This window comes from Ostrea edulis, chromosome 1 (genome assembly GCF_947568905.1).
Source record: "Ostrea edulis chromosome 1, xbOstEdul1.1, whole genome shotgun sequence".
Taxonomy (NCBI): domain Eukaryota; kingdom Metazoa; phylum Mollusca; class Bivalvia; order Ostreida; family Ostreidae; genus Ostrea; species Ostrea edulis.
In genome coordinates this window covers 12,434,231-12,462,183 of record NC_079164.1, presented here as the reverse complement: position 1 = coordinate 12,462,183, position 27,953 = coordinate 12,434,231, and the positions used below count along the sequence as shown (strand labels likewise).

Here is a 27,953-nt window from a genome sequence, read left to right as displayed (position 1 = left end):
TTCCATCGGGATCGATCATTTCGACCTGAAAGTGAAAGTAGAAACACGTTTTCTCAGCGAGGGAAGGATGGCAGACAATGCAGAGGACGATGACTGGTTCTTTGATTCAGTAACGAGGTATTTTAGTCAGCAAAACATCAACAGCGATTTTAAAACATTAACTTCAATTGCATATCTCTCATTTTCACTATAAGTGTTCGATATGTCTCTGCTAAAAGTATAACACTGTAAAATTGATAAACAGGTCCAGTCCAAAAACTATGATACATAAAACGACTGACCTGTTTAAAAGATGCGCCATAATTATCATTGATTTATATCTTTAAAAACATGTAAAAGTAGCTACTTTAAATACCTAGTTAGCTATTGATAGTAAAGTATCTATAGTCTTTATTACTGTGTATCTACATAAAACATGGGTCCCGCGGACTTAACTGCTCTGCCTGTTGTCAGTCTCTAAGCTTCGAGTAGGTCTTGTTTTATGTCTGGCATGTACCATAACCGCGGGAAATCTCCTCGTGCTGCCGGATGTTGATCCTCTGCAATCCGGGGATAAACAAGTCGTACTGGGGAAGACTCCCCAGATACTACACTCCCCCCCGTTTTCTCTGAAGGACGGAGAAACGGGTCCAACCAATGGTCAAGGTGGGCGCGACACGCCCCCTCGGATTAACTATCCGAGGACGCCGGAAAGAGTTCCGGCAGGAAAGGTCCGGGTAAATGCCCCGGAGAAAACTGACTGGGACTAATCTAATCCCAACCGGTGTGGGCCAGGGCGAGCCCTGGGTCGCACATCAATTACTGAAAAGGATCTGTAGATTCTCCCACCAGCTCTAAATACAGGTGGGGGCCAAGGCAACCTGATGCCTCTGAACTGCCGGACTTGGGTCCTGAATGAGTCTTGTCCCACAAGATCCGTCTCGAAGTAAAACTCAGCCCCTTGAGTCCAACCTGGGAACCCGAGAAGTTCTCGGGAGACATAGTTCCATGACACATCGCTAACAGGGCCGTTGTAACCATCCTGAACACCTTCACTGGGCGCACAATGAGTAAGGTTAACATCTGAAGCTTCAACCACACTAATTTCCTCAGCAATGTTGGTCGTCTCAAGGGGGAAATCTCCCCCACCATCCAATATGGCCTCCTTGGAAGTTGACCAAGTTTCAGGGCAAGCTAAGGGGGCAACATTAACTCTTGCTGTAAATGTGCTGAGCTTAGTCCCTGCCTCAGTGTGGAGATCCACACTGTTCACATTCTCAACGACCAAGTCAGGTTCCAGCACCCATGGTTCGGCCTCCAAGGCTGATCCGATCGCACTGCCTCCGGAGATAGACACTTCCTCATCTGAGGCATTGACAATGCTGGTCACCAACGTTCTCTCCCTAGCATAAGTGTTCGGCACCGATAATACATCCGAGGTCTGCCTGATCTGAGGGCTAACTACAAAGTCTTCCAACTCCTTATCCAAACGACAAGAACATAGGACGACTGAAGCAGCTGGGACCCGGATAGACTTCTTTACTGAAACCTGGGCCTGCTGTCCCCCTCCTGGGCGTCGGAACGTCATAGGGACCTTCTCCTTTCCCAAGGTCATGGTGCCATGCTCCAGGTCTAAATGAGCCTTCTGCTTATGAAGAAACTCCATACCTAGCAGCATTTAGTCCTGCAGGGGGGCCACATACAGGTCGACATTATGTTCCGTGTCTCCAAGGCGAACTGCCACAGGGCCAATGATGAAGCCCCTCATCCTGACATTTTCCCCTGCCTGGACCAAGGTCACATGCTGCTTGATGGGAGGCTTGGGGTCGAGCTCCTTGTAGACCCGGGTGGACAACACACTCACCTCCGCCCCAGTGTCTACCACTGCCTGTAGTCTTACTCCCTGGACTACCATTTGGACCATGAATCCGGTGGTTGGGCGTATCTGCCCTATTGGCACAGGCAAGTCTTCGTGGGATTCTCCCGCATGCCGGAATGGCATATCCGCAGTCCCATTCTCCGCTTGGCCTCTGACCACCCCCAGCTCACATTCCTCCTTGGGCTGAACCTGCGCCCTAACTGGCTCCGGGCACTCGCTAGGCTCGGACGCGGGGTCCGCGCCTACCTGCTCCTCCTGAATGAGCGAGGGCTCCTGATCCGGCAAGTCCTCCGAATCCTCCGGAAATTCCTCCCCATCCCCCTGGTTCTCTGCCCCAAACCTGGGCAGTTCCGGCACCACGATATCCTCAGGGAGCCTGAATCCCGACAACATATCCTTGGGAGAGGGCTCGTATTTGTCCTCCTCCCACCCTATGACCCAGTCATCGGATTCCTCCTCCTCCTCGGATGCCTCGTTGAACCGCACTTGGAGTGTACCCTTCCTGGAGCGGCGCATGCAGGAGGGCGCCTGCCCGTGTCCTCCTGCAAACCGACTTGTCCCCGTGCGAGCGTTGCACGGCCTTGGCCTAGCTGGGGAGCGCTCTGGAGTCAGCACCCTGACTTCCCGCTGCGTAGGCCCTCCACTAGAATGCGACTGGCGGGTCTTGGCTCCCCGCCCCCTTGGTTCTGATGAACACGGTTGTGCGTCTTGACCGCCCCTAAGCTTGACCTTGGTCCCCTGGCCCTGGTTCGCCTCAGTTTTCCCCTTCAGCTCCGGGCATTCCCTCTTGAAGTGCCCCATGGCCCCGCATTTGTAGCAACCTACTGACTTCCGATTGCCGCTCAAAGGTGGCGATGAAGGTCTCTGAGGAGAGGGGGTCCGCCCTCGGAGTTCCTTCTCTATCTCCACAAGGCGCTGGCGCATTTCCTTGATCTCCTTGTCAGGATTGGGAACTTCAACCTGAGCTACCTGCCTCACATCCCTCATGGGCTTGGATGACTTCATCTGCCGTGAATGCTGATAGTACTGCATTCGGTCGACTGCTCCCTCAACTGTCTTGGGCTGGCCGTCCAGGGCATAAAGTCCTGCGTCTCTATCCTCAGCACCGAAGCACAGCCGGGGGATGGCATATACATGAAAATCCGGCACAGACGGGAAGGCCTGGGTAGCCAGGGTAAGCACCCTGTCAGCCCAATGTCGCAATGACTCGCCCACATCCTGTGATGCTGACTGAAAGTTCAATTGATGCGTGAAACCTGGTGCAGATGACCCAGAACGTTTCTCAAACCGCCCAATGATGTCAGCCAAAGAGAGACCGCGGTCTGTTTCCATCAACAGGGTGTAGTAGTCACTGGCTGTCCCCTCCAAGGAGAAGCAGAACTGATCATGTTGTTCCATCTCAGTCCACTGTTGGCTGCGGGCCAGGCGAATGAACTTGTGCAGGAAGGACTTCCAGCTAGAATTTCCATCGTACCGCAAATCCTTGTACTGGGGTGCATTTCTACTGAATCCCATCGACTGCTCCCCTCTACAAGAGTACTGGGGGACCTGGTACGTGGTGCGAGACGCTGGAGCTAGTCCCTGGGCAGAATGCCCAGAGAATGGTGTGTGTCGTTCTGGTTCACTTAACTGGGGTTGAATGTGCACTACGCTACCCCTCTCATCCCCCAACCCACAAACTGTGGTGCCAGGGTAGGTGAACGGCCCCTGCTGTTGATAAGGAGTCATCATGGTAGGGTAGGGCATAGGTGTGCTAGCGTAACCGCCAGGCATGGGAGGTATCAAAGGCTGGGTGTGGGGGGCATTCCCCCCAACCTAAGGGTCTTTCACATGGGAAGGGTAGGCATGCGAGACAGGGGACCCTGTAAGCAGATTATAGCCCTGACTGGGCTGTGGGGGCGGGTAATTCCCGGAGGTAATCCCTGGCTCCGAAAATGGGGCAACTGGGGAATACGGTCCAGGAGTGGGGTGCTGCAAACGTGAACCCAAGCCCATCTGGGGCAAACCCTGACTAAGCTGGCCTAGGGCCTGATCATCAACCCATGAATGAGGGGGTGGGGCTGGCCTCCTTGACACTGGGGTGTAGGAATGCAGAGATGGGGTATGATATTCCGGGAGACTCCTAGAGCTGGGTACATGACCACTCCCCTTGACTGGAGTAGGCCTCACCGGGACATTAGAAATAACTGAGCCCCCACCAGGGGACAAGAAATCCTCCTCCCACCTATCCCAATCGCTAAACCCTGGGGTGTCATGTACAGACCCTTTCTTGGGCGAATCTAATCCCATTAAATTCCCTGGGAAGTCACACCTACGTTGCATATCCCCATCTAAGCTATAACCTTTATCAGAGCCAAACTGCGCGCCAGGAAACCTCACTTCCCCACCTGTGGCATCCCTTAACCTACCTCCCCCCTCCCTCAAACAGGATGGCAAGGACGGCGTGAAATAACGTTCGCCATCGCCTGAAGATACCTGGGAGTACGCGGGTACATTCCGCGTGACCACAGGTGTGTCCGGGTGAGGGCGCAAGCCCAGCCCGCATAACGCCTCATCTATAGACATATCAATCTCACAAGTAAATAATCCACAAAAAATGTATAAAAAATGCAGTCAAGTAATGTCTAAATTGATTCAGTAATTAATAAAAATCCCTGTTAATCACTAAAATCGAAATCTATTCCCGAGTAGAAAAAAGAAAAATCCCAAATCTGACACTACCCGCCAATATGGCGACCTAACAACGTGACTGGGGAAAGCACCAAAAAAAATGCAATAACCCACCCAGGTAAGTCCGCGGCCTCGAGTTGGGCGCCAATAAAGTATAGTCTTTATTACTGTGTATCTACATAAAACATGGGTCCCGCGGACTTAACTGCTCTGCCTGTTGTCAGTCTCTAAGCTTCGAGTAGGTCTTGTTTTATGTCTGGCATGTACCATAACCGCGGGAAATCTCCTCGTGCTGCCGGATGTTGATCCTCCGCAATCCGGGGATAAACAAGTCGTACTGGGGAAGACTCCCCAGATACTACAATAGCTACGTAGGTAGAAATAGTCTTTGGACTGGACCTGATAATATTCTCTTTAGAGAAGTCGAAAGGCATAGCCTTCATCGACTTCTCTTTGCAAGCATTCATGTTTTGATTCTGGAAAACGTGTAAATGCCGGAGTCTGTGATGGTTTATGCTTCGACCGACGTTTTGACTCGGATATGCCTGGATTTACGCAATAGATAACTTGTTTTCAAACATTATGAATTAAACAATTTTCAACATGTCCCCTGTCCCAGGTTTACGTTAACTGGTCTTGGGAGCTGTCACAATAGGGGACCAGTTAACAGAAAAGCAGGTTGACGTAATCAGTTGTGATTTAAACCTGGGACAGGGGCATATTGAAAATGGATTAAAAGCAAGTAAATGTTGATTTCCTTGTGACGGTTTTGTGTATTGCTGTTAAATGTTTGAACACAACTTGTCTATTGCGTAAATCCAGGTACATCTGAGTCGAAACGTCGGTCGAAACATAAACCGTCACCGACTCCGGCATTTACACGTTTTCCAGAATCAAAACATGAATTCTTGCGAAGAGAAGTCGATGAAGGCTATGCCTCTCGACTTCTTTAAGAGAATAGACCTGATAAATAAGCTATTATTGTTGAAATTGATCAATGATTGACAGAGAATGGTTAAGTTTCTGTTCTTACTGGGATAAGGTGGTTGTACTCAGTGTGCTGCCATCCAACATGTCCAATTCAATTTTAACAAGAAGTGTAAAACTTTTACCAAAAGGCCCTCAGTCAAAATTTGGATTACTTATAGCTTTAGTAAGGTTTATCATGTTTATGTAGCAGAGATGTTTAAAGTTTTAAAAACTGCTGATTTATAAATTAAAAAAATTAGATGTAAACATATACTTATATTTTATTTGTTAATGAAAATCATTTCAGAGATTAGTTAGATTCAAAATGCATACTATTCTCATTATGGTTTTGAGATCTAATAGGGCCCTAAAAGACTGAATCTCGAGTCAGATGATCTCCAAGGCTTCTGCCCACTGATAATCGAATATGTCTCCTTCTTTAAATGTCTTTACACATTAATGATATCAACCACTCGTAGCCATTTTTATTTGTCCACTCCAGGGGCTTTTCTTAGGTATCATATTTAATGGAAAAGGGGAAATGTAGTCAGCCAAACTGGGATTTGAACTCAAGCCTCCTGAATCTTTAGTCAAGTGCTTTACCAACTTGGCTTTCTGGACATTCAGTGATTGAACATGACTGACTGCCATAATATCCTGTATGGAGCTCTTTTGTCTTGTTAATACGTATAGACGTGCTGTATCTTTTGTTTTGTTTATACTTATAGACGTGCTGTATCTTTTGTTTTGTTTATACTTATAGACGGGCTGTATCTTTTGTCTTGTTTATACGTATAGACGGGCTGTATCTGTTGTTTTGTTTATACGTATAGACGGGCTGTATCTGTTGTTTTGTTTATACTTATAGACGGGCTGTATCTGTTGTTTTGTTTATACTTATAGACGGGCTGTATCTGTTGTTTTGTTTATACTTATAGACGGGCTGTATCTTTTGTTTTGTTTATACGTATAGACGGGCTGTATCTTTTGTTTTGTTTATACGTATAGACGGGCTGTATCTTTTGTTTTGTTTATACGTATAGACGGGCTGTATCTTTTGTTTTGTTTATACTTATAGACGGGCTGTATCTTTTGTTTTGTTTATACTTATAGACAGGCTGTATCTGTTGTCTTGTTTATACGTATAGACGGGCTGTATCTGTTGTCTTGTTTATACTTATAGATAGGCTGCATCTTTTCAGGTACAAACAACTATACATGTACAACCTCCAGTATCCAGTAACAGCTTTAGACTGGATTAACACGAATTGTGAGTATTTTTATATAAGTTGATTTTATATAAAATCAATTAATTCTATAGCATGCAAGCTAGGTTCCTATCTTTACAGCATCATATAATGATAAAATTCATTGCATATACTTGTACATGTGTACTATCTGATATGATATATGGGATCTCCCATGGTTTCTGGTTTGCTATGATTTATATTCAACAAGTTGTGTGTTTTGTATCCCCGAGCCTTGGCGTGTAGGAAGATGTTATCTGCTCAATATCTTGAGATTATTTTTATGACATGTTAAACCAACACCTCCCAAAAAAGGGGGACATGTTGATTTGCATAGGTCTCTGTTAGTCAGTGTCTGCTCAATATCGTAAGAACCTTTGCTTGAAAGACATCATGCTTGTATTAGTGGTTTCTCCTAAAAAGTAAGGTGAATTCTATTGATTTTGAGGTCAAAGGTCAAGTGTCAATTTACTATGGACATGCATGTAGGAAGAAGTTATTTGCTCAATATCTTGAGAACCCTTCACTTGACATACATCAAACATGATACACTGGTACATCTTGTGAAAAAGATGACCCTATTGGTTTTGAGGTCACAAGATCTGCATAATATCAAATTTAGTATTGTGGTTGTCCCCGATAGATAACCTTGTTTATGCATGGACAGGTTTCTTTTTGGAACTGAATCAGACTGATTAAAATCAAACCCCTTTATAGCACAACTGACCATATATCAAGTGAAGTGAGAGGTTTTATTTTAATCAGACTGGAACTGAATTGTTAGCTCACCTGAGCTGAAAGCTCTAGTGAGCTTTTCTGATCGCCTGTTGTCCGTCATTTGTATGCCTGTCTGTAAACTTTTCACATTTTCAACTTCTTCACCAGAACCACTGGGCCAATTATAACCAAACTTGGCCAAAAGCATTTTTGGATGAAAGGCTTTCAAGTTTTTTCAAATGAAGGGCCAAGTCCCCCTTTAAAGGGGAGATAATCACAAATATGCCAAAATAGGGTGGGGGTCCTTTAAAAATCTTCTTCTCGAGAACCACTAAGTCAGAAGAGCTGACATTTACATGAAAGCTTCCTGACATAGTGCAGATTTAAGTTTGTTCAAATCAAATCATGACCCCAAGGGGCAAAATGGGGCCACAATAGGGGATCAAAGCTTTACATACAATTATATAGGTAAAATCTTAAAAATCTACTTCTCGAGAACCACTGGGCGAGAAAATCTGAAATTTACATGAAAGCTTCCTGACATAGTGCAGGTTCAAGTTTGTACAAATCATGGACCCCGGGGATAGAATGGGGCCACACTAGGGGATCAACGTTTTACATGCAAATGATTATATAGGGAAAATCTTTAAAGACCCAAAAATAATACCGTACGTTTTCTTCACAGATCACTTGATGTGGGTGGAGCTCATCTATGGTCATAGTCATTTACCTGGAATTTATCTGGCCAAGAGATCAGGGTGCTGTGTATACTTTTGATGTACACAGGAAGGGTCTCAGGGCCATCTGCAGTGTTTCTGTGGTCATAGTGTTTGTATAATGGTTGTATACCTACAATGTATGGCTAGACGACACAGTCTACACCACCCCCTCTTTCTCTCTTTTACTCTCAGTCATTGGCTCAATGAATAATTTCTTTTATAGATATAGAACTATCATAAATTGATAATATACAGTTATTGCTGTTTTTGAGGTCAATACGATGATTTAGACACCTGGGGAGTACAATATTCACCGAGCCTGAAGGGCGAGGTTAATATTGTACTTCGAAGGTGGCTAAATCATCGTATTGACCTCAAAAACAGCAATAATTGTTTTATTATATGATTAAATGATTAAAAAACCCTTCAAGATTGTTAATGTGACGACCGGAAAACAAACCTGCTGAAATCTTAGCCGAACCCAGTGAGAAACGCGGAATTTCATTGGACGGCAAAAATAAGTATAATTGATCATGTCAAATTGGAAGTTCCCGACCTATTTTTGGTCCTATGTGGAAAAAATAATTCCTTATGTTCACCTGGAAGGTCACGTGCAGGTAAACATAACGTAGTATGATTTCTACATTGTTGGATCTCAGCCAATTAGAGAGCTAGGAATTATTCAATCATATAATAATATAAATTATTTCACTAAGTTACAAGTTTTAGAAATTAATGGGCAAATTATTGTTTGATTTCTGATTGTTTAATTCATAATACATGTATATAAAGGGGGGGATTACAATTATATTAAAATTCAGGGGTCTTTTTAAAAAGAATTGAATTACGAGAAAATAGTAGTTGTGGATAGGTCAATGCTATCAAAACTCTAGAATACAGGGCTTCCTCAAGATCTAAAGAATGTCTGTAGGTACAGGCTGTTATTGTTATCAAAACACCTCTCTGGGGTAGCTCTAATGTCTGTAGGTACAGGCTGTTATTGTTATCAAAACACCTCTCTGGGGTAGCTCTAATGTCTGTAGGTACAGGCTGTTATTGTTATCAAAACACCTCTCTGGGGTAGCTCTAATGTCTGTAGGTACAGGCTGTTATTGTTATCAAAACACCTCTCTGGGGTAGCTCTAATGTCAGTAGGTACAGGCTGTTATTGTTATCAAAACACCTCTCTGGGGTAGCTCTAGCTGCAGATGTCACTCTACCTGAGATCTATTGTTAAATGTTTGATTGACAGACGGCTAACAATTTGGGGGTGTTAAGTTTAAGTTGGGTCTTTAAATATAGGCCTAGGCGACTCAGGTGAGCAGTGTAGCCCATGGACTTCTTGTTTTTAGATTTGTTGTCTTTGATGGAATGGTTTTACAAAATTGTTACATGTATATATCATGGCTCACATGTTGTCGGTTTATTCATGAATATTAAAGAATTCTCTAGGCCAAAAATAAAAATTGATTTGTTTGATGTACTCCGACCGACCCGTCAAATTTGCTCCTACCTGATCATTTTTTTTTCCAGGAATTATAAATTTCATTTTTTTGGGGGGTTCCCTTGAAAAATAGAAAATTCTCCTTACTTTAAAACTAAATATTAAAAAATTTCATGACATAAAAAAACAAACAAAAACACCTACCTACCAACCCACCTTGAAAAATGTGGGTCGGAGTACATCAAACAATAATATTTTTAATGATGGCCCTATGAGAATTTTGAAAGATGATGATTTTGTTTGAAAGTTTATGACTTTTGTTATTCAGCAGTAAATCTGTAAGACTTGTTGAATAAAAATGTGTTTTGCAGGTGTCTGTGTTGCCACACGCGGGAGACCAACACACCATGAATTATCAGAACTAAGCCTTCCAGAAAAACTCTGTACATCTGAAGATCTGGTAACAAACTGCAGATAAGATGTAGATTTAGCTTTAGATAACTGAACAATGTTTTTATTAACGGACAAAACCAAATAGAAGGCTATTGCCTAATGACAACAAAATGTCACATTTAAGGTGAAATTAAACAAAACTTATTAATAAATTCAAAGATCTTTTTTGAAATGGACATATATATACAGTCAAACACAGTTATAGCAAACCTCCAGGGCCATTGAAATACAGTTCATTACAACCAAATTTCATTATGATATCCAATAAAAATGTTCCTTATTTTCCTCTCCTATGGAAATAGATATCACTTCTCAATAAACCTGAATTCATTATAGGTGTGTTTGTTATAAGTGTATTTTACTGTATTGAAGACTGCTCATGATGATATGTATGAATATCTTTAAAATGAATTTAGGCATTGTCAAAGAACCGAGATTTCCAGGTTCTCTCGGGTGGGTTCAGTTCCTCTGAGATCTGTGACATTAAGCACATCCCAGGTACACGGTAATCAAGTACACCATCACTACATTCATACTTTTAAAAAAAAAAAAAAGTTTTTATTATATAAGTACATGAAATGATGTCTGTTGTAAGTTTTCATTTGTGTCTGCAGGTTAATATGTTCAAGTTCAAAGAAGGGTGAAGGTCATGTGGACGTCTTGAAGTTAGGAAGTCTTCACACGGGTCTGTACTTTGTATGCTTTCAAACTTGTGGCCAGAAATAAGATTTGATGTCTGACTTTGATGCACTATTGTGACTTTCATTATTGAAATGCTTTGACCTTGTATGTACTAGTATGTATTTTCACTTGCCTTTGTAACATGATGTTTCTGTATGGCTCAAAACGTTTGTGTGATGTTGATGCAGAAGGACAAACAGAATGACTTGCAAAACGTATCATGTTCCCAATCATCCATGCTCAATAGGGGAACAAAGTTTATATGAGAATATATAGGGGGAAATCTGCTCAAAACCAGCAGGGTTATGACTAGTCATATTGGTATGCAAGGACCTTCAGGTAGTGCAGATTCCAATTTATTCAAGTAATGACTTTTGAGAGTAGGGTTACAATAGGGCATCAAAATTGTTACATGGCAATATATGAGGATTTTTTATTTATTTCTCATGGCCAGAGGGTCTGTGATTAGTTATTAGCTCACGAGAGCTAAAAGCTCAAGTGAGCTTTTCTGATCACTCGTATTCCGGCGTCCGTCCGTCTGTCTGTCTGTAAACTTTTAACATTTTTGACTTCTTCTCAAAAACCACTGGGTCAATTTCAACCAAAGTTGGCACAAAGTATCCTTAGGTAAAGGGAATTCTAAATTGTCAAAATAAAGGGCCAGGCCACCTTCGAAGGGGAGATAATCAAGAAAAGGTAAAAATAGGTTAGGGTCATTAAAAAATCTTCTTCTCAAGAACCACTGGGCCAGAAAAGATGAAATTTATAGATAAGCTTTATTAGGTAGTGCAGATTCTAAATTAATAAAATCCTGGCCCCCCGGGGTCGGATGGGGCCACAGTATGGGATCAAAATTTTACATACAAATATATAGGAAAAATCTTTAAAAAATTTCTTCTGAAGAACCACTGAGCCAGAAAAGCTGAGATTTACATGAAAGCTTTCTGATATAGTGCAAATTCAAGTTTGTTAAAATCATGGCCCCCGGGGGTCCGATGGGGCCACAAGGGGGGATCAAAGTTTTACATACAAATATACAGTGGAGCCTCGGTAATCCGGACGCCATTAATCCGGACGCTTCACCTTCCGGACGATTTTTCTAAGGAACGGAATTTTTATACATTATTTTGCATCATTAATCCGGAAATTCGCATTCCGGATCCGGACGGTCACTTTTTACTACAAAACGTTATAATGCATTGGAAATTGTACCGTTAATCCAGACGGTAATTTTGTTTAGGGAAGGTCAGTGTTGGACAATTTTAGCAAGGTGTAAATTATAAAGAAAACAAACTGTCTAATTGAAGTGATTACCTGCACCCTGTCAACACCTCCCTCCAATTAGGTGGTGTGTGATGATAAGTCCGTTAGATAGCAAGTGCCGATCGAGACATTGTATTGCCAATTTTTACACATAAGATCTTTATTGCGTGTAGTGTTGAATTTTGTAAATAAATCTGTAGCATATTATTTTATAGTCTTGATCAGTACCCTAATAGTATTAATAAATTAAACATCATGCCGTAATGATAATTTTTTTAACTGCTACACGTATCAGTTGTACTGATTCGTAAATTGATATCGACTTATTCAAATCTAAAGAGTGTAGATTATACTTCTAGATTCTGGATTTTATTCTGTTGATTGGCGTGAAATATGCATGTATGTTCATGCACATGTATATATAGTATGATTTTTTAACGTTTAGAATGTCGTGCATGTAGAATGTACCTGTGTACGATTGATTCTTCTTACGATGTTGTAGAGCTTTATTGCTTTCGAAATTTTAAACTCTGCGTAGAAGTGAGAAAATTACCATTTTAAGGAAAATGACAATTAAATTCTGTATGTACCTGTAATGTTAATTTCACCCAAGTTTTGTTCCGTTATTATCGCATCATGAAAATAATAGGTGCACGTGACTAGATCAAAGCAGTAGTAGGTCTTGATATTACGAGCTTAAATGATTTTGTTCTCCTGATATTGTCTTGGATAATTATAGAATAAGAAATATAAAGTCTGGCAGATTGAATTTTGGTTAAAGACCCAACTTTAAGTTAACACCCCCAAATTTTACCTGTGTTGCGATCAATGATAAGCCGCTGGTCAATCAAACTTTTAACAATAGAGCTTAGGTTGATTGACGTTTGCAGAGACCATGGTCTACAGCTACCTCAGAAAGATGTTTTGATAACAGTCATGGCTAATGATGACCGGCAGTCTTCAGATCTCGAGGAAAGCCCCAGTATACCTGAGATTTGATAGCATTGACTCGCACCTAGAATATTTAATTTCTAACGTCCCCTATACAATGCAATTTATCATCGTATTTTCTCTCTCCATCTTTATACATGTATTATAGATTAAACAATCAGAAATCAAACAATAATAATAAAAAAAAAAAAAAACAAATATAAGTTATTGGAATATTTTCCATTAATGATTTATTGTGGCTTTATATTTATAAAAACATGAACAATTCTTTATTGGCGCAGCACATCAACATGTATAATGAATGGTTATATTGCCCATGCGTAAAACTGTTACAGTTGTTAAAAAAATGCTTCTGTTTGAGATACCACATGGATTATTATAATTTACACAATCAGAAATCAAACAATAGTAAAAAAGCATAAATAAGTCATTGAGATATTTATATTTATAATTTATTAGGGCTTTATATTTAGAGAGAGAGAGAGAGAGAGAGAGAGAGAGAGAGAGAGTTACTGAGATATTTCTATTCATAATTTATCACAGCTTTATATTTATAGAGAGAGAGAGAGTTATTGAGATATTTCTATTTATAATTTATCCCAGTTTTCTATTTATAAAGATAAAAGAGAGAGAGAGAGAGTTATTGAGCTATTTATAATTTATCACAGTTTATATTTATAAAGAAAGAGAGAGAGAGAGAGAGAAATGTGTAAAACTGTAGCAATAATATAGATGAAATAATATGGCATGGCAATAGTGTTGCATACGTATGACAATAATTACTCATTTAGTCAATGATTGAGAGTAAGGGAGAGAGAGAAAGGGGGGGGGGGTAGACTAGCTATGTGTCAGCTTCTGTTTGGGATACCATCGTTACACTAGCACTACGTCCACAGAAACCCTAAAGAGAGAGAGAGAGAGAGAGGAGGGGGGAGGGGGTAGACTTCGTGTCAGCTTCTGTTTGGGATACCACCATTACGCAAACACTACAGCTACAGAAACCCTACAGACGGCCCATATTGAGGGGTATCTTGATCATTCTTCATTTGGTTGTACATGTACACAGATCTACTTGGATTTATTCATTCTCTCGAAACATGGATATTTTACCTACTACACCCACGACACCGCGAACTCCCAGGACACCAGGAAGTGCCCGGAAACGCCGGGTAATATCATATTTAGGAAAATATTTATATACGATATATAACAATTTAATTAGAAGTTTTAAAAAGTAAAGGTTTAGAAATGGGCTAAACCTGTCATTTGCAATACATAAAATTAATATGACCAAGTTTGAAGGTTTAAGGGAAATAGAAATGCGGTATGCATGTAGGTAGAAATTTTAATTTTTTTTGTTGTTGTTGCACAAATCAAGGCACTAAGCATAATTTGTAATAACCTGAGAAATTTCCTGTGTATATCATAAAAATATACACAACAACCAATCTCTTGGCCAGGTAAATTCCAGGTAAATAACATTGACCATGGATAAGCTCCGCCCACATTCAGTGATCCGTGGAGCAACCATACGGTGTGTTTTTTTTGGTCTTTAAAGAATGTTGTCAACTGACATGATAATCATGAAATTCTTATATCAACTTTGGATGATGAAGATTGTTTTAACAGACCGCCGAACCCGTGAATCGTGACAGATGGAAATTACCGGCCTCTTTAAGAAGTAAAAGTGTGATGAAATGTTTGAAATGTAAATGATTATGTTAGTTACTAATGATTTAATTACTTATAGTTACATAAAGTGCTTCATTATTTGTTTTAGTGCATACGGTACACAGTTTTGTATAAAATTTTTTAGGGATCATGTATGTACAATGTAAGCACAGGCAAATACACTGAACACATACATTAAATTTTAGTGCTTTGAAATACATGTAAATGTTAACATTATCATAATTTATTTACTAATGCAAATGGTTAAATCCAATGATAGAATGTGTTTAATTCACTATGCATCAATAAAGTAGGCACATATTGGTTACTTATGTAAAGATAGAAAATATGCGATTCAATTATCCGGACATTTCATTTATCCGGACGATTTTGCTGGGAACCAAAGTGTCCAGATTAACGAGGCTCCACTGTACATATAGTCAGTTAGGAATTTCACGGTTTGTTATGCAGCCAGCTAGGACATTCTTAGTTTGTTATTCAGTCAGTTAGAGAGATTCTTAGTTTGTTATTTAGTCAGTTAGAGGGATTCACAGTTTGTTATTTAGTCAGTTAGAGTGATTCTTAGTTTGTTATGTAGTCAGTTAGAGGGATTCACAGTTTGTTATTTAGTCAGTTAGAGTGATTCTTAGTTTGTTATTTAGTCAGTTAGAGTGATTCTTAGTTTGTTATTCAGTCAGTTAGAGGGATTCACAGTTTGTTATGCAGTCAGTTAGAGAGATTCACAGTTTGTTATTCAGTCAGTTAGAGAGATTCACAGTTTGTTATTTAGTCAGTTAGAGTGATTCTTAGTTTGTTATTCAGTCAGTTAGAGTGATTCTTAGTTTGTTATTTAGTCAGTTAGAGTGATTCTTAGTTTGTTATTTAGTCAGTTAGAGTGATTCCTAGTTTGTTATTTAGTCAGTTAGAGTGATTCCTAGTTTGTTATTCAGTCAGTTAGAGTGATTCTTAGTTTGTTATGTAGTCAGTAAGAGTGATTCTTAGTTTGTTATTCAGTCAGTTAGAGGGATTCACAGTTTGTTATTTAGTCAGTTAGAGTGATTCTTAGTTTGTTATGTAGTCAGTAAGAGTGATTCTTAGTTTGTTATTCAGTCAGTTAGAGGGATTCACAGTTTGTTATTTAGTCAGTTAGAGTGATTCTTAGTTTGTTATGTAGTCAGTTAGAGTGATTCTTAGTTTGTTATTCAGTCAGTTAGAGAGATTCACAGTTTGTTATTCAGTCAGTTAGAGTGATTCTTAGTTTGTTATTCAGTCAGTTAGAGTGATTCTTAGTTTGTTATTTAGTCAGTTAGAATGATTCTTAGTTTGTTATTTAGTCAGATAGAGAGATTCACAGTTTGTTATTCAGTCAGTTAGAATGATTCTTAGTTTGTTATTTAGTCAGTTAGAGTGATTCTTAGTTTGTTATTCAGTCAGTTAGAGGGATTCACAGTTTGTTATTCAGTCAGTTAGAATGATTCTTAATTTGTTATTTAGTCAGTTAGAATGATTCTTAGTTTGTTATTCAGTCAGTTAGAGTGATTCTTAGTTTGTTATTCAGTCAGTTAGAGTGATTCTTAGTTTGTTATTTAGTCAGTTAGAGGGATTCACAGTTTGTTATTCAGTCAGTTAGAATGATTCTTAGTTTGTTATTTAGTCACATAGAGAGATTAACAGTTTGTTATTCAGTCAGTTAGAATGATTCTTAGTTTGTTATTTAGTCAGTTAGAGTGATTCTTAGTTTGTTATTTAGTCAGTTAGAGTGATTCTTAGTTTGTTATTTAGTCAGTTAGAATGATTCTTAGTTTGTTATTCAGTCAGTTAGAGGGATTTACAGTTTGTTATTCAGTCAGTTAGAGAGATTCACAGTTTGTTATTCAGTCACGTAGAGAGATTCACAGTTTGTTATTCAGTCAGTTAGAGAGATTCACAGTTTGTTATGCAGTCAGTTAGAGAGATTCACAGTTTGTTATTCAGTCAGTTAGAGAGATTCTTAGTTTGTTATTCAGTCAGTTAGAGTGATTCTTAGTTTGTTATTTAGTCAGTTAGAATGATTCTTAGTTTGTTATTTAGTCAGATAGAGAGATTCACAGTTTGTTATTCAGTCAGTTAGAATGATTCTTAGTTTGTTATTTAGTCAGTTAGAGTGATTCTTAGTTTGTTATTTAGTCAGTTAGAGTGATTCTTAGTTTGTTATTCAGTCAGTTAGAGGGATTCACAGTTTGTTATTCAGTCAGTTAGAATGATTCTTAATTTGTTATTTAGTCAGTTAGAATGATTCTTAGTTTGTTATTCAGTCAGTTAGAGTGATTCTTAGTTTGTTATTCAGTCAGTTAGAGTGATTCTTAGTTTGTTATTTAGTCAGTTAGAGGGATTCACAGTTTGTTATTCAGTCAGTTAGAATGATTCTTAGTTTGTTATTTAGTCAGTTAGAGTGATTCTTAGTTTGTTATTTAGTCAGTTAGAGTGATTCTTAGTTTGTTATTTCGTCAGTTAGAATGATTCTTAGTTTGTTATTCAGTCAGTTAGAGGGATTTACAGTTTGTTATTCAGTCAGTTAGAGAGATTCACAGTTTGTTATTCAGTCACGTAGAGAGATTCACAGTTTGTTATTCAGTCAGTTAGAGAGATTCACAGTTTGTTATTCAGTCAGTTAGAGGGATTCACAGTTTGTTATTGGATTAACGAGGCTGCACTGTATAGGAAAAATTAGTCAGATAGAGAGATTCACAGTTTGTTATTCAGTCAGTTAGAATGATTCTTAGTTTGTTATTTAGTCAGTTAGAATGATTCTTAATTTGTTATTTAGTCAGTTAGAATGATTCTTAGTTTGTTATTCAGTCAGTTAGAGTGATTCTTAGTTTGTTATTCAGTCAGTTAGAGTGATTCTTAGTTTGTTATTTAGTCAGTTAGAGGGATTCACAGTTTGTTATTCAGTCAGTTAGAATGATTCTTAGTTTGTTATTTAGTCACATAGAGAGATTAACAGTTTGTTATTCAGTCAGTTAGAATGATTCTTAGTTTGTTATTTAGTCAGTTAGAGTGATTCTTAGTTTGTTATTTAGTCAGTTAGAATGATTCTTAGTTTGTTATTCAGTCAGTTAGAGGGATTTACAGTTTGTTATTCAGTCAGTTAGAGAGATTCACAGTTTGTTATTCAGTCACGTAGAGAGATTCACAGTTTGTTATTCAGTCAGTTAGAGAGATTCACAGTTTGTTATTCAGTCAGTTAGAGGGATTCACAGTTTGTTATTGGATTAACGAGGCTCCACTGTATAGGAAAAATCTTTAAAAATCTTCTTCTCAAGAACAACTGAGCCATAAAAGCTGAGATTTATATGAAAGCTTTCTGATATAGTGCAAATTCAATTTTGTAAAAATGATGGCCGCCGGGGGTAGGATGGGGCCACAATTGGGGTTCAAAGTTTTACATACAAATATATAAAGAAAATCTTTAAAAATCTTCGTTTCAAAAACCACTGAGCCAGAAAAGCTGAGATTTATATGAAAGCTTCCTGATATAGTGCAGATTCTAAATTGTTAAAATCCTAGCCCCCGGGGGTCGGATGGGGCCACACAATAGGGGATCAAAGTTTTACATACAAATATATAGGAAAAATCTTTAAAAATCTTCTTCTCAAGAACCACTGAGCCAGAAAAGCTGAGATTTACATGAAAGCTTTCCGATATAGTGCAAATTCAAGTTTGTTAAAATCGACATAATGTAGATTCTAAGTTGTTAAAATCCTGGCCCCCGGGGGTCGGATGGGGCCACAATAGGGGATCAAAGTTTTACACACAAATATAGAGGGACATTCTTTAAAAATCTTCTTCTCAAGAACCACTGAGCCAGAAAAGCTGAGATTTACATGAAAGCTTCCTGATATAGTGCAGATTCTAAATTGTTAAAATCCTGGCCCCTGGGGGTAGGATAGGGCCACAAGGGGGGATCAAAGTTTTACATACAAATATATATGAAAAATCTTTAAATATCTTCTTCTCAAGAACCATTGGGCCAAAGAAGTTCACATTTACATGAAAGCTTTCTGACATAGTGTAGATTCAAGTTTGCAAAAACTATGGCCTCCAGGGGTAGGTTGGGGCCATAATAAGGACTAAGGTTTTACATGCAAATATATATAGAAAGTCTTCTGATATGGACCAAGGTGACTCGGGTGAGCGATGTGGCCCATGGGCCTCTTGTATTGATATGCATGGGTTCATATGTACTGCAGATTGAAGTTTCTTTAAATCATGGCCCATTAGGGAGGGAGGTTGGGTGTTAGGATGGGGCCTTAATTGCGAATCAAAGTTTGACATTGGAATATACTTAATCTTTGAATATTTCTTATCAAAAAAACCATTGCCATGATTAGTCATATTAATATGTTATCGTTCCAATGTAGAGCAGATTTGTATTTGACTAAGGTTGGGCTTCAATAGGAATTTAACGTTTTTCATGAGAATATATAGAAATTTATTAAGAAAAAAATCTTTTCTGTAGTAACAGGACCACACTTAATCATGTCAATAATTATGTAAATTTCCAAAATTGTGTGGATTCACTCCTTTTTTTTTAAAATCTTCTCCTGAACAGCAAGGCCATGTTAGTCATATTGATAGTGAAGCATCTCATGCTATGGGGATTCAAGTCTAGTGAAACCATAAACCCTTGGGGCTATTTGGGCATAACATGGGGTCAAAATTTGTCATGGGACTAATGAGAGAGTAATAATCTGATGAAGAATATCAGGGACTAAGATGACCCAGGAGAGCTATGTGGCCCATGGACCACTTGTTTGTGGTTATGGTAGACCACACAAGCAAGACACCATCAAAACACACTTGTAAAGGAAGAAACTGTCCACAAAATTACTTATAAACAAAGATGCATTTCTTGACAAAACAAGTACAAAAAAGAAGCTAAAACCCAGATTAAACCAGTTTATACAAAATTGGATATACCCTCTATAATTATCACAAATGACTATAATATGTGATTAATTAAAATAAATTTTATGGAATTTTTAATTATTTCAGATCTCATTGAAGTAGATAGAAAGCTAAAAAACAAGAAGCCTAAAGGGTGTGTATATTTGTAGCTATATGTATGATATGATACGTATATTGTATTCTCAGAAGCCTATTGGGTGTGTATATTTATAGCTTCATGTATGCGATTATATATATATTGTATACTCAGAAACCTATTGGGTGTGTATATTTATAGCTACATGTATGATGATATGTATTATATTGTATATTTTGTTTACTGGTTGTTGCTCTCCTATATTGTGCTTTGCAGGGAGAATTTTACTGTGTGCATACAATATGTACATACAAAATATGTTTTCTTTTTAAAATCAGACTTAACATGTGGAAGTCTATCTTTAAAATGAATTTTAAAATATGTCTTCATCATTTGGAATATTTCTTCCTGATTTTTTTGTGTCTTATACCATTACTAATGATTTCACAGGTCATGGTCATTGATAGCAGTGCAGGACCAGAATCATGTGATATTTGGTTCCCATGGAGACAATCTTTGTTGTGGAGATGTAATGACCACAGATGTTTTACAAGACACTTGTGGTATGCATTGTATGAGTTGATTTAAGTAAGGGATACAAGACGAAGATGGTCTATTATGTCAGATACGGGACTGGCACGAGCCGCGTAGCGGCGAGTGATCAGTCCCGTATCTGACACAATAGACCATCGAGTCTTGTATCTTACTTAAAACATTGTTCTATCTAAAAACAAATGCATTTAAACGCACACAAAAAACCCACGTACAAATAATCATTGGTATAGACAAATATATTTACACCTTTCGTTTCTGATTTGTTTTTAATAATTTTGATATATTAGGAATTCATAAACTTTAATGGCACACAAGGTCAAATCTTGTCTTTAATTCACAAAAAACTGTTAGCTCATCATTTTAATTGTCATAATACGGTACTCCTCAAAACAGGGTTTTGTTCTTCATGGAAAGCGATTCGAACGCTTCTATTGTCTGAAGACTGTACTCAACAAAACAGGTTTTCTTTTTTGGGTGAATGAGGGGACGTAAAGGGTGTTCGGAAAGAATGTTTTAGATAAAACAAAACATTGATTTCCTACGTTCCTTTCTGGGAACCCTAATAATATGATACTGACACGTAGGCTTATAACTGGTATAAAAACAGAAGCCGCATCCCTCTTTTAGCATTTAGTCCGGGTGCCTTGAAGAAATGGACTCAGATGATGACTACCCTCTTACTCAAAATAAATTTCGCGATACTACTACGGATTTAGCAGACGAGAATTCTGATGCTATTTTGAATGATATTCTGGATTTAGAGGAAGAAAGAAGGAAGAAACCAAATTTTAAATTGAACTTTGACCTTAAAAGTGACTGTTTTTCTGATATATCAGATGCAGACAATGACCTCTTAGTTCAGGCCTCACAGGAAATAGAGAAAGTAGACAATTTCGAGCGATTTGCATTGCCTTTACAGGAACACGATGTACAAGACTTTGTTTTGAACTCCAAACCTGTCAATACCATTAACAAGACACGTTGGGCAGTGAGCGTCTTTAATTCTTGGAAAAACACGCGGAAATGGCATGGCGAACTTCTGACTATGTCAAATGAACATTTGAATTCGGCATTGAAGTTCTTTATTCTTGAAGTACGAAATAAGGCAGGAAAAGAGTACTATCCGAATACAGTGTATGAAATAATCATATCACTGCAGCATCATTTGAGAGCAAATAAAAGATTCGTCAGGTCATCTGCGATTTGCAACTACAAACGCACCTCCGATGAACAATTACAGAGTGTTAGTGATTTAATTCAGAAACCGTCCACAGTGTCCCCGCCGGAGCCGAAAAAAGTGAAGCTCAATGAAAGTGTTTCCTTTGGATCGAGAAAAGAAATAAACATCACTGCCGGGGATGTAACAGTGAATTTGCGACTTTAATGTGCATGTGTTTAAATGAATGATTGTGACATGTGGTGCCTTAACGATTTCATATCCGGATTATATCGGATTATTCATGAAACACTCATTTCGTATAATTTACTGGAATATTTCATGCCTCGAATATTGTATTTTGATAAATAATAAATATGTTTTCTCGAACAACAAAGAGTGGTCTTTGTTCCTGGTTTTTACTGTCAGTCCAGTATTTCTCATAATATTGGCCTGCTCTTAATAATATTGGACTGCTCTTAATAATACTGGACTATGTTCAGTACAGTATGAAAAATAAAGTACTGTCAAAACAATGAACTGACGTCACAACAATGTTTTAAATACCTATGGCTAGCCTAGGCTGTACAGTTTATGAAGTTTTAAGTGATTAAGAAACAGTATAATGATAGAACACACTTATGATTTAAAAAATTCAACGATGCTATCTGTTGTTAAAGGAAATATGTCAAGTGTTGGAATTATTTTTAAATCCTACTCTTCCGGGAATGATTAATGCACTGCAATATTTTATTATCTCTGTGTTTTTATTTTTGGAGTTTAGAACATCTTTCTTTTGATTATTTCTCTTTTTATATAAAAATATGAGATTTAAAGATTGCAAAGGGAAAAACACACTTAATAGATTATCGAAATTAGATATAAAAAAAAAAATCTCAATTTGTCAGTTCCTGAAAGTTAACAGCCTTCCATATTCAAAACATCTCACAATGCCTTTAATATTTTTCAGAATGTTCCATGACTGATAAGATTTCAAGCATGAGAAATGTACACCCACATACAGTATGTTGTTGCTTGACCGATGGAAAAATACTCAACTGGGACAAACGGGAAAATACTCCTAATGTCTTTGACACAGGGTGTGACCATTCTGTGCAGTGGACCATGGACCTTCTTGGTAATGATATGATTCAACTGTCATCAAGGGGTCATGTTCAGTGGATTGATATGAGGAAACCAAATCAAGCAATATACTTGAATAATACTGGTTTATCTACAAATGATGCTCAGTTCCTGAGGATCCATTTAAAGGTACATTGTAGAAGTGCTTTGGTCCTCTGCATAGTGTATGCAGCGTTAACTTTTCCTCTATCAATAGCGTATTTCCAAACAAAGTTCACATTGATTAGCGTTTTAAAACTGCAAGCAAATATTGTATTCTCTGACAATCTTAGTTTCAGAGCATTCATTCATAAACATCAATCTAATATCTCGTGGGAATCCGGGTTATAATAGGTCCTTAGTTTCCCTTGCATGTCATAAGAGGCGACTAAATAGGGCAGTCCTTCGGATGAGACTGCAAAAACTGAGGTTCCGTGTCACAGCAGCTGTGGCACGGTAAAGATCCCTTCCTGCTCAAAGGCCATAAGCGTCGAGCATGGGCCTAAATTTTGCAGGCCTTCACCAGCAATGGTAACGTCTCCATATGAGCAAAATATTCTCGAGAGCGACATTAAACAATATTCAATCAATCATCATTATAAGGGAAACATGGTTTATATTTGTATAAGAATTTTATTTCTTTTTAGAAAAACATGATACCTTAAGGTTCCGCCTTAAATCAAACTGATCAAATTTCTTCTACAATATTTTACAATCTGAGTGAAAATTCTCTAGAGGGACATTTAACAATTACAATCTACAATATTGTAGCCCAGTTTCCAAACCCACTGAAACAAGTCAATATTATTATTAATTGATAGATTATCATCCCCACCCGCCCCTCAAAAAAGGTCCACCCCGATTTTTTCATTTTCGCAAAAATTACAATTTCAACAAACTTGCTTCCCAGTGACATGAGTAAATGATTAAAGTCACTGAATATTGGTTTTATATCTTCTACCAAGGATTCTTTGAATGTTAACTTGATGTGATACCTCTTGTCATTAATTTATTTTCTCGGGGAAATAAAAATTAAAAATAAAATCCTCCTACCCGCCCCATATTTTTGTGACCCCGGATGATAATCTACTAATTAAGTTGAATTGGTCTTATGCATGACTGTTGTGAAGTAATATTACTCTCCATGTCGATCATATTTCAGAGGCAGAATGGATCTCCTGATCAGTACTCAATTTCAGGTATTTTTGTGAATTTTTCATACGCCTGTATAACATCAAAATGTAATAATGATTACTATATGATTGAATAGTTCCGAGCTTTTAGAATGGCTGAAACAAATAGAACGTTTTATTCACCTTGTCTATGAACAAATGATTATAACATTAGACTTTTCAACATTGGACCAAAAATAAATTGAGAATTTCTGATTGAAACGATTTACATTTTTTTTAATTTTTATTTATTTATTTTTTTGCTTGTCCAATGAAACTCTAATCACATTTGACTAGGTTTTGTTCTCTAGATGTTTTAACAAACTTGAAAGATGGCTAACCAGATATCACTTCATACGGTACCCTAGATTTGAATAATTATACATTCGCGAAGTCAATATCATACATGTACATGTACATTTGTGAAGTCAATATACATTTGCGAAGTAAATATTATACGTTTATGAAATCAATATCATACATTTGTGAAGTCAATATTATACATTTGTGAAGTCAATATCATACATTTGTGAAGTCAATATTATACATTCGTGAAGTCAATATTATACATTTGTGAAGTCAATATCATGCTTTACTACCCTCAAAGTTCAAAATAGTCACTGCACCATGCGTTACAGTACAGACACTGAGAATTTGTGTACTTGTCTAGTTTTATCTTCCTGTGCCTCTAGACCATGTCATGACCTATAAATAGAGGCGAATCTGATCTTGACCATTGGTGTGGTTATTTGGGTCTGTTCTATTTTAGCTCTGATGATATTGACCTTGGCTTGCCTTATAGAATTTGTGCTCATTTTGGTTCTGGTGAAACTAACCTTGCCTTGTCTCCTTGAATTATCATATCTCCCTGAATATTTTTTCTGAGCACTTCTATCATTATTTAGAGGATTTCTGTTTCACACATTTTCACCTCAACTTTCGCTTATTTTGCAGACACTCTACCGTTTTAGTAAGCTCCTTCAATGCACTGCACATCCGATTTAGCATATTATCTCTGTTTGTCACGGTATATAATTTTATTATTCATAGAACAGTACAATTTGTTATACATGTAATTACACAATGTTGTAACGATGCTGCTTCGTTTGCATGCTTATCTTACGGGAAATAATATTGTACTTCTCACGTAGATAAAGCATTATATGAACTTAAAAAATGTCAGTAATTGTATAATATTTACATTTACGATTTTTTTTTCATTCGTTTCCTTAAATATTTAAACAAACGCACACAGGTCGCAATGGTTGTAGATGAGAGTTTGCTTTGTAACTGGGAGATTGCAAGTTTGGGCCTCACCTGTGCCATGGCTTTGTCAGACCTAAGACGTTAACATAGTGATTGCTCCTTCGCCAAACATTCAGCATTTAGAAGTGAAAATCATGAGTCTTTCGGTAATGACCTTAAAAACGGAAGTCTCATGTCGTGGCAGGTGTTGGCACGTTAAAGAACCTCTTCAGTGCTAAGCATACATGTAGGTCTAAAGTGGTGCACGTACTTCACCTACAGCTGGTGACATTTCAGTATGAGTGAGATATTCTCAACAGGACTTAAAAAACAAACAAAAACAAAACAACATACACTACAAATTTTTGAATATGTATTTGTTCTGTTAGTCAACAACCTACATGCATCTGTCACGTGGAATGAAGAATTTGTTGTAAACAGTTCTGATACACAGCAGGAACCAGGAAGTATTGGTGCAGTCCCAGAGTTTTTAGGTTTTTTTTTTTTTTATTGATTCCCAGAACCTTAAAAGAAATTCATTTTAAGAAAAAATGGTTTCAATGCAAAACATTCCTCCTAAGCCCTGTAACAATAAACAATGGTGCACTTTGATTTTTATATGCCCGTCTTTAGATTGATATGTTATGTTTCAGTGATATGTCTATGTCTTTCCATTGAACTGTCCATTCAGGGTTTTCTGTTTTTATACGCCCATCGAAGACGGGACGTATTATGGTATGGCTACGTCCATCTGTCTGTCCTGACCTTGTTGGCAGGATACAGACCAAACCATAAGCAACAGGATTTTACAACTTGGTAAATTTGATCACCATGATGAGAGGAAGATGCCTATTGTTTTTGAAGGTCAAAGGTCAAGGTCGTAATAACACTTAGTAGGAAAACCAAATAGGAAACCTTTGTGGGCAGGATACAAACCCAACCATAAGCTCCAGGATATTACGATTTGGTATATTTGATCATCATGATGAGAGGAAGATGTGTATTGTTTTTCATGTCAGAAGTTAAAGGTCAAGGTCATAGTATTACTTAGTAGGAAAACATTGTAGGCAGGATATAAACCCAACTGTAAGGTCCAGAATATTGCAACTTGGTACATTTGATCACCATGATGAGAGGAAGATGTCTATTGTTTCTCAAGGTCAGAAGTCAAAGGTCATGGTTGTAGTACTACTTAGTAGGAAAACCTTGTAGACAGGATACAAACCCAACCGTAAGTATCAGGATATTGCAACTTGGTACATTTGATCACCATGATAAAAGGAAGACGCTATATGTTTTTCAAGGTTATAGGTCAAAGGTCAAGGTCGCAGTATCACTTAGTTGGAAAACCTTGTAGGCAGGATACAAACCAAACCGTAAGCTCCAGTATATTGAAACTTGGTATATTTGATCACCATGATAAGAGGAAGATGCCTACTATTTTTCAAGGTCAAGGTCACAGTATCACTTAGTAGGAAAACCTTGTAGGCAGGATGCAAACCAAACTGTTGGGGTTAGGACCATCAATCTTTGTAGACATACACTTTATGCCAAGTGGAGGATGTCTATTGTTTCTTAAGGTCAAAGGTCAAGGTCATAATAGCAGGATGCAGACCGATTCGTTGGGGCAAGAACCATTAAACTTGGTACACATACATCTTATGCCAAGTGAAAATATTACATAGAGAGTGCATGATTTGTCTTGTTTTTTCATGCAAAGAAAGTATGTCACACCCTGATGATTGCTGATACTACTTTAAGGCAAGTTCTACAAATCATGGTGTAAAAAAACGTCCTATTTTAGTTTTCAAGGGCATATCATGTACCATTGGTGGTACTCTTGTTATTTTCATGTCTCTGTTACAGATAATGCTGAAACTTTCTGTAAAGTTTCTTTGTGGATTCTCTTAGATAATGTTGCAATTTTTAATTCATTTTGACCTGTGTTGCAGTAGTTTTTGTCCCTTTATTTTAAAAATGGAATCCTTTCCACTGTTTCAGGTGAGGACCTTTTTATTTTACTTGTGTTTGTATGAGTATTGAAGATGTGCATGTGGCAAGGATTTTTACCCCTGTCATGGTTTTTTTTAAAAACCTGTGCCTTTTATTCATATAATGCAAAAGAAAATATGTCACAGCCTGATGATGGCTGATACTCCCTTCAGTCAAATTCTACAACTCATGACATAAAAAACACCCTACATAAGCTTGTGACCGGCGTATTATGTACCGTTTCCGGTACTCGTGTTTAATGATAACATTCTTTGCTGTTTTTGTTTTTCAGGATTTGATGGAAATGTATACCTCTACAGTAGACAGTCACAGACTCCATTATTTGTTCATGAAGGACACGCTAGAAACAGCAGTGGTGACCCTTCAGAGGTTAAAGTTGTGACCCATTTACACCATCCAATGGAATGTGTAATTCTGTCTGCTGCTACGGACGGTTCGATACATGCGTGGCGACAAACATGATAATGACTTGCGGTTCACATGACTTTTATAGATCTTCAAAAAAACGGATTTAGAATGGACACTCCATGGAAGATTTTATTTTGATAGGAAAGCACATTGTTTTCCGGTTGATTTGAGATCGCCAGTCACAGATGTAATTTCATTTTAAAAGCAGAATCTGAACCCCAAACATTTCTGTGCGCTTTGCTTCAACTAAGTGTGGCCCCATTTTCATTTTACTGTGGCCCATTTTCACCTTAGTGTGGCCCCATTTTCATTTTTACTGTGGCTCATTTTCACCTTAGTGGGGCCCCATTTTCACTTTAGCTCAGCCCTGTCTTCACCTTCGTGGTCCAACTGTTTGAAAGTTGCAACTGTAGACACGGGAACGGTTCTCAGTGTGAAATGTACAAGTATGAAAGCAAGGAGTGAAAACGTTATCCCGACATTCACTGTAGTGTCGGGAACATGTAGTAACTTGTACAGTCATTTTTATAATTGTTGTTATGGAATATCGTCTTCAATGTTATAAATTCATCGATTGAATATTATGAATAAAATACACCTATGGGTAAACATA

General features: G+C 38.1%; 1 protein-coding gene across 1 annotated transcript; it reads left to right on the top strand.

The window, feature by feature from the left end:
- Positions 1 to 27,953, top strand: LOC125664064 (WD repeat-containing protein 73-like). The gene is made up of 10 exons (XM_048896573.2): positions 1 to 117; positions 6,700 to 6,767; positions 9,996 to 10,084; positions 10,494 to 10,582; positions 10,692 to 10,762; positions 19,681 to 19,726; positions 20,120 to 20,232; positions 22,351 to 22,652; positions 23,665 to 23,701; positions 27,204 to 27,953. The coding sequence occupies exons 1-10, from the start codon at positions 68 to 70 to the stop codon at positions 27,392 to 27,394; spliced, it is 1,056 nt and encodes a 351-aa protein (XP_048752530.1). The 5' UTR covers positions 1 to 67; the 3' UTR covers positions 27,395 to 27,953.

Bases quoted from the DNA above. Each gene is read 5' to 3' on its own strand.
- LOC125664064 (XM_048896573.2), top strand. From the start codon at position 68: ATGGCAGACAATGCAGAGGACGATGACTGGTTCTTTGATTCAGTAACG. The intron at 10,583-10,691 runs GTAATCAAGTAC...TTGTGTCTGCAG, and splicing joins AAGCACATCCCAGGTACACG to GTTAATATGTTCAAGTTCAA. The intron at 23,702-27,203 runs GTATTTTTGTGA...TTTGTTTTTCAG, and splicing joins TGATCAGTACTCAATTTCAG to GATTTGATGGAAATGTATAC.